This window comes from Ochotona curzoniae, unplaced genomic scaffold, assembly GCF_017591425.1.
Source record: "Ochotona curzoniae isolate NIBS_2020 unplaced genomic scaffold, NIBS_Ocur_1.0 patch35, whole genome shotgun sequence".
Lineage (NCBI taxonomy): Eukaryota > Metazoa > Chordata > Mammalia > Lagomorpha > Ochotonidae > Ochotona > Ochotona curzoniae.
In genome coordinates, this window is record NW_024466917.1 from 69,673 (window position 1) to 76,829 (window position 7,157).

The following is a 7,157-nucleotide window of genomic DNA, read 5'->3' on the forward strand; positions in this document are numbered from 1 at the left end:
AGATGAAACGGGGCTCGTGGCCAGCGATTGCTGACGCAGCCACACCGAGGATGCAAGCTAGGTTGCCGCTTAAGTGGCCGGGCTGATGCCAAGCCCATAAAATACAGCTCCTGCCTCTTTGCCACCTCTTTAACTGCCAGCGGCTCCCGGGGCATATAAGGGCCTGCTGCACAGCTCAGCGAGCACAAGCCCTCGGCTCCAGCCTCTGCCGCCTTCTCACTACAGTCCGGGCATCTCCCAACCATCACCATGACCTGTGGATCCTACTGCGGCCGCGCCTTCAGCTGCGCCTCGGCCTGCGGACCCCGGCCCGGACGCTGCTGCATCACCGCCGCCCCCTACCGCGGCATCTCCTGCTACCGCGGCCTCACCGGGGGCTTCGGCAGCCACAGCGTGTGCGGGGGCTTCCGCGCCGGCTCCTGTGGGCGCAGCTTCGGCTACCGCTCGGGCGGCGTGTGCGGGCCCAGCGCGCCCTGCATCACCACAGTGTCTGTCAATGAGAGCCTGCTGACGCCCCTCAACCTGGAGATCGACCCCAATGCGCAGTGCGTCAAGCACGAGGAGAAGGAGCAGATCAAGTGTCTCAACAGCAAGTTCGCTGCCTTCATCGACAAGGTCGGTGTCCTGGAGCGTGCTTTGCCTGCATCCCGACTGATATGGAGAACTTGGGCTGGGCACTGAATGAAGGGAGTTGGAAGGGGAGTGCTTGCCATGGAAACTCCTGGGGCCCAGGAGAAAGGAGGCAGTCAGAGAAATAAGAATAGAATCAGCGTCTGCCAGCATGGTGGTGGAAAAACTGGGCAGACTTCAGCAGGACCAAGGACAGAGCCTTTAGTGATGGGAGGTGGCACTGCCTTGTAATCAAGAGGCCACCAGGTGAATATACAAGCCATCTGGAGCCAAATGGTTGCTTGTATAGCCAGGAGGAGCTCCTCCTGTCAAGAGCAGGGTTAGCAAGAGCGACCCTGGAAGTGGATCTCAAGGACAGCATACACTATTTCCATCCCATGGGTGCCTGGATCCCTGAGCAGGACCACAACAGCTTGTCCAAGCCATGGTGCCTGGAGCTCGAGATCTGGGGCAAGCAGCGGCCCAGCCCCTGTAGCAGAGGGTTGCGGGGAGGTTGGGGAAGCAGGCAGGGTGTGCAGTCTGGACTTGACTGAAACCATTTACCCAGACAGAATCCAGTTCAAGTCCACGGCCCCCTTCCTCCTACGGCAGGCTACCACCTTGCAGCAGGGGTGTGAGGGGAGCTGGAGACCAAGGGTCCTAGTTGGGAGCAACGCGGGAGCCAACCTCAAGAGGGACATCCCCCCAATCCCATTCAGGGAGGCAGAACCGAAAAAATTAAACAAAAGTGAGGAGATACTCTGGAGCTCCTAACAGCATGTGAGACTGAGGGTGACACGAGGAAGGACTTACCAGGGGTACAGCAAGGCTGTCTGACAGAGGTTTCCAAGTTGAGACCTGAGTTTACCTTGCAGTGGGAAGGAGACAGGTGTGAAATTCTCTCCAGAACTCAGCAGTCTGTGATTGAAACACAGCAGGGGGCCAGGGCAGGGCGGAAGCTCCCAGGGGAAGCCTTCAGCCTTCGGCTCTGCAGCTCTGAGCTCCAACCCGGCCTCCCACTTCTCAGGCATTGCGGACACTGCTGCTGCTAATTGTCCTGTTGTAGTAAGGCCTGGCCAATCAACACCTGCTTCACATGCCAACCTGTATGGTCAGCCTTCCCAAGGAGACCCCTGTGCATTTGCACACCCAGCTTGGTGCAATAGCAGGGCTTGGTGTGCCAAGGATGATTTGATCCTCATAGCAACATGAGCTGTGGCCTCTGCCTGATGCCCAGGGCTCAAATGCTCTGTCCAAGGGTGCAATGCCCTATGTGGAACAGCCAACACTTAGCACGGTTTGGAACTCCTTCAGGACACCTGGCGCAGTGCCTTAAAGCAGAAGAAAATGACTTGTCAAGAAGAATATCCAAATGGTGCCGTGATGAGTGACAAAGCTGTCACTCTGGAGGGCACTGGGTCAGAGAGTCAGGGAGCTTTCTGGTCCGGGAGCCAGGATCCCCATCCTTCTATGGTCCTCTGATTCTGCAAGGAGGGACTCAGGCTCTCTGTCTCTGGATGGCAGGTGCGCTTCCTGGAGCAGCAGAACAAGCTCCTGGAGACCAAATGGCAGTTCTACCAGAACCGCAAGTGCTGTGAGAGCAACCTGGAGCCGCTGTTTGAGGGCTACATCGAGACCCTGCGGCGGGAGGCCGAGTGTGTGGAGGCCGACAGTGGGCGGCTGTCCTCAGAGCTCAACCATGTGCAGGAGGTGCTGGAGGGCTACAAGAAGAAGTGAGTGTGGCCACGGGAGCTGACTGGGGAAGGACCTGGGAGCACGAGTCTGCCTGAGAGTGGGAAGGAACCCACACTCCCTGCCCTGCCCTTCCTCTAAGCAAAGGCTCCCAGTGGTGGGTGGATAGGGCTCTGGCTCTCTGGGGTGTGGATGCTCAGGGAGCAGGGCAATGATGCTGACACCTTGCTCAGAACTCATCCTCCCTGGCCCCTTGTGGTCCAGCCCTCAGCGGCTCAGATATGCTTCAGCTCACTCCTACATTCAGCCCAAACAGCCAGCTATCCAAGTTCGAGCAGATGTGGCTCCTCTCCTTGTAGAGTCTGCAGTGTGCTGGGGAAGGGTCCATGTGTCTGGACCCTCAGTTCCTAAATGAGGCACACAATGGGATTCAGCACCGCAGGCTCCCAAGACGCCAGCCTTGGGGATAAGGGAGAGCCGGCATCTTTCAGTGCCTCAGCCACAACATTGAGTCCACCACACACCCTCTCTCAGTCCCTGAGCTGGTCCTCCCACCCACAGGAGTAAGCTTAGGGCCACGAGGGAAAGACTCAGGGTGAAGTTGGGAGACAGAGAGGCTTCGGACAAAAAGGAAATGTGAGAGAAGCAGCCATCCCTGCCCCAACCATGCACATGCACACACAGCTTCGAGCTCCTCTTCTCTGTCACCTGCTACGCAGTGGCCCAGGGTGCCACAGGAGCAGGTGTTTCAATGCCCCCCACCACCCACATCCAGCTGGTTCCTCCCTGACCCTGTACGGATTCTCCAGCAGACAGGGGTTGGGATTCTGCCCAGATTCACAGCTGCTCAGAGGAGTGTCTGCTTTCCCTGCCCACTTCAGGTACGAAGAGGAAGTTGCCCTCCGGGCCACAGCAGAGAACGAGTTCGTGGCCCTGAAGAAGGTGAGTGCTGGCTCCAGCCTGTGCCAGGGTCCCTGATACATGCCAGCAGGCTCTCCAGGCTCCATCCCAAAGAGCTGGCCTCATCCTTCTCTTACCCCACATTTCCTCCTCTATAGGACGTGGACTGCGCCTACCTGCGCAGGTCAGACCTGGAGGCTAACGTGGAGGCCCTGACGGAGGAGATTGACTTCCTGAGACAGCTGTACGAGGAGGTAAGGTGCTCTCGGCCCCAAGTGGGCACTGATAGGACCCCTTGCCACCTTGCCCAGACAGAAGCCAGCATGGAAAACAGTTGAGTTTCTTTCCTAAAGTCAAGTCCTATCTGGGCAGAGTTACATAGATTTCATTCAACTGCTTCTACCCAGACATGAGAGGGGACTTCACATGACCTCCGGGGTGACAGGGAAGGGCGGTAAGGCATCCACCAATGAGGAGAATTTCATGTGACACAGTTGCCATTCTGCTTCCCCCACGCCCCCTGCAGGAGATCCGCGTCCTCCATGCCCACATCTCAGACACCTCGGTTGTGGTCAAGATGGACAACAGCCGGGACCTCAACATGGACTGCGTCATCGCTGAGATCAAGGCTCAGTATGACGACATTGCCACCCGCAGCCGGGCTGAGGCTGAGTCCTGGTACCGCAGCAAGGTGAGCAGCACAGGATGTGACAGTGGGAGTGACAAGGAGAAAGGCTGGGATTCTGGTCCCTGAGGAGGCTGATGGCCTTCAGCAGGGCAGGGCTGCTGTGCATGAGTGCACCTGCTGAGTGTGTGGGTGAGTGCACCTGCTGAGTGTGTGGGTGAGTGCACCTGCTGAGTGTGTGGGTGAGTGCACCTGCTGAGTGTGTGGGTGCACCTGCTGAGTGTGTGGGTGAGTGCACCTGCTGAGTGTGTGGGTGCACCTGCTGAGTGTGTGGGTGAGTGCACCTGCTGAGTGTGTGAATGCACCTGCTGAGTGTGTGGGTGAATGCACCTGCTGAACACTGTTCCCCCTGTGTCACCCTGGCAATGTGCTGAGCCTTGGGGACTCCTGCTCTTCCCCTCAGTGTGAGGAGATGAAGGCCACGGTGATCCGGCACGGGGAGACCCTGCGCCGCACCAAGGAGGAGATCAATGAGCTGAACCGCATGATCCAGAGGCTGACGGCCGAGGTGGAGAACGCCAAGTGCCAGGTATGGGAGCTTGGCCCAGCCTCAGTGTCGAAAGAGGAGGGCTAGGCTGAAATTCTGGAAAGTCAGGGAGATGGAGAATGCCAGTTGAGCCTTGATTCTCTTGGCCTGTTTGTGTGTGTGTGTGTGTGTGTGTGTGTGTGTGTGTGTGTGTGTGAAGTGAATAGGACAGAAGGGAGAGAAGCTGACTGGAGACATAACGCTCAAGGTTGACATCAAAGGACCCGATTGGATCTGGCTGAAATTTCAAGAAACTTAAATTCACCCTCTCCTCTCCAACGTCTCTCTGCTCCCCCAGAACACCAAGCTGGAGGCTGCTGTGACCCAGTCTGAGCAGCAGGGCGAGGCGGCCCTGAGCGACGCCCGCTGCAAGCTGGCAGGGCTGGAGGAGGCCCTGCAGAAGGCCAAGCAGGACATGGCCTGCCTGCTTAAGGAGTACCAGGAGGTGATGAACTCCAAGCTGGGCCTGGACATTGAGATTGCCACCTACCGCCGCCTGCTGGAGGGCGAGGAGCACAGGTGGGTCCCTACCCTCCTAACCCTGAACTGTAATGGCACAGTGCCCCCTCTTCCCCAAGTCACTTGCCACCTCTTCACATCCCATTATCAGTCCCAAAAACCAGCCCCACCATAAATCCATGGCTTTTAGGGTCCCAGAACCTAGAGGACCATGACTTGGGCACATCTGTTCTATTTCAAGGCCAGGGTCAACATGTGCACTGACATCCTACTAGGACCCTGACTCTGGGTTCAGAACATCCTCCAGTCAAGCCCCCAAGTCCCAAGATCCACATGCTGCCTGTTTTGCTGACCAAGCTCATCCTGGCCTTCTGTACCGAACTGGATTTTGCCTTGCCTACAGTTAAGCCTCTCCCATAGCTGGTCTGCCATGTGTGGCTGCACAGGCTGTAAACCGCACAATGCAACCAGAGGAGGGGCACACAGGGACTGTAACAGAACTCTTCCCCTCTGTTCACTAGACAACATATCCCCGTGTTGTGCTGGCACCCAGGGGACATCTGATGGTCTCGTACTAATTTCCTTCCTTTCCCGTTTGCCCACTCAGGCTGTGTGAAGGTGTTGGTGCTGTGAACGTCTGTGAGTATGGAGAGCTTTAGGTGGGGTAACACTAAGGCTTCCCTAGACAGATGCTGGAGAGGTGCTTCCTGTCCCGTGCCATCCCGCGGGACGTGGCTGAGGCTGCAGCAAGAGAGACCAGGTGCAGGGGTGGGGGAGGGCTCAGGGGGTGCTCAGTAGAACTCTCCCTCCCCAAGAACAGGTGAGGATACTGAGTCCCAGCATGAGGAAGGGTCTAGTTCAAGGCCACTGAACTCAGATCCATGCCTCCTTTCCCCACCTCCAGAACTTGAAGTGAGGGTCTTGGCAGGCAGCCTTCCCAGGAGTGCTGGAGCAGCCACTCCAAAGGAGGGGGGTGGGTGGAGTGTCCATCTTCCAGGCCCTGCTGACCCTGTCCTTGTTTTTGCAGGTGTCAGCAGCTCCCGGGGTGGGGTCGTATGCGGGGACCTGTGCGTGTCAGGCTCCCGGCCAGTGACAGGCAGCGTGTGCAGCGCCCCCTGCACCGGGAACGTTGCGGTGAGCACCGGCCTGTGCGCGCCCTGCGGCCAGCTCAACACCTCCTGCGGAGGCACTTCCTTCTGCCAGGGCAGGTGCTAAGTGGGCAGGAAGAGAGCCGGAGAAGCTGCTTATACCCACCCGCCACGTCGCTGCCCCCACACCAGCTGAGCACAGACGTGTGCCCGGGTTTTGCCCCCAAACTGTGTTCTGAGAATACATCCCCCCCCCCAACCTGGCTGGAGCCCACTTCCCATGTGGCGGTCTCCAGCCACTTCCCAGAGGAAAGGCAGACATATGGTGGCCCTGCCTCCCTTTGCTGGCCTCTACTCTCCCACTTTCCAATAAACTTGGGAACATGCATGTCGTGTGTCCATGTCTGTCTTTCTTTCTTTCTTTCTTTCTTTCTTTCTTTCTTTCTTTCTTTCTTTCTTTCTTTCTTTCTTTCTTTTATGTGGATCCATTCACTTGAAAGACAGAGCAAGAAAGAGAAATGGAAACTCACTAGACAGAGAAAGAGAAGATCTTTCACCTGTTGGTTTACTCCCCCAGAATAGTCTGGACCAAAGCAAAGCCAGGAGCCAGGAACCCCATCTTGGTCTCCCACCTGGGGAGCAGGGGCCGGAGGAATCAGGCCCTCCTCCACTGCTTTCAGGGAGCTGGACCGGAAGCAGAACAGCCAGCACTGAAACCAGTTCCTGACATGGTGGATGCCAGTGTCCCAAGCAGTGCTTCAACCCGCTGTACCCCAACAGCAGCCCTTGCCCTGCTTTTGCGGGGTGAGCTAGTGCCCACCCACTGCTGAGGACCAGGGTCACTGTGGTCTGTGCCCAACCTGGACACCTGTAGGGCTGACTGCCAACTGTGTCACCTGCCCTGGCTGGGGAGTGACCACCACTCTGTCAACCTCAGACATACCTCCCAGCCTGTGGGGGCTGGGGACTTGTGCCTCCAGAGGAGACCACAGGATGTGTTGGAAGACAGCGAGTGTGTGTGTGTGTGTCTGCACATACGTATGCATGCATGCGTGTGCATGTGTGTGGCTTTAGCCTCCTCCCACAGCCACCAGAAATGTCCAAAACCACCCACAGTGTGTCAGCCTGGACCCCACCTCCCACCACTGTCTAACCCACGTTGCCCACCAAACCAGGGGAGATGCAGCCCCGTCAGCAC

The 7,157-nt window shown here is 57.6% G+C and overlaps 1 protein-coding gene across 1 annotated transcript; it reads left to right on the top strand.

The window, feature by feature from the left end:
• Window positions 1–249: 249 nt before the first annotated feature.
• On the top strand, window positions 250–6,086 carry LOC121167230 (keratin, type II cuticular Hb1-like). The gene is made up of 9 exons (XM_040996635.1): window positions 250–615; window positions 2,134–2,342; window positions 3,183–3,243; window positions 3,360–3,455; window positions 3,728–3,892; window positions 4,290–4,415; window positions 4,711–4,931; window positions 5,479–5,510; window positions 5,899–6,086. Exons 1-9 carry the CDS (start codon window positions 250–252, stop codon window positions 6,084–6,086), a joined length of 1,464 nt encoding a protein of 487 aa, XP_040852569.1.
• The last annotated feature ends 1,071 nt before the right edge of the window (window positions 6,087–7,157 follow it).

Bases quoted from the DNA above. Each gene is read 5' to 3' on its own strand.
- LOC121167230 (XM_040996635.1), top strand. From the start codon at position 250: ATGACCTGTGGATCCTACTGCGGCCGCGCCTTCAGCTGCGCCTCGGCC. The intron at 3,244-3,359 runs GTGAGTGCTGGC...CCTCCTCTATAG, and splicing joins AGTTCGTGGCCCTGAAGAAG to GACGTGGACTGCGCCTACCT. The intron at 3,456-3,727 runs GTAAGGTGCTCT...CGCCCCCTGCAG, and splicing joins TGAGACAGCTGTACGAGGAG to GAGATCCGCGTCCTCCATGC.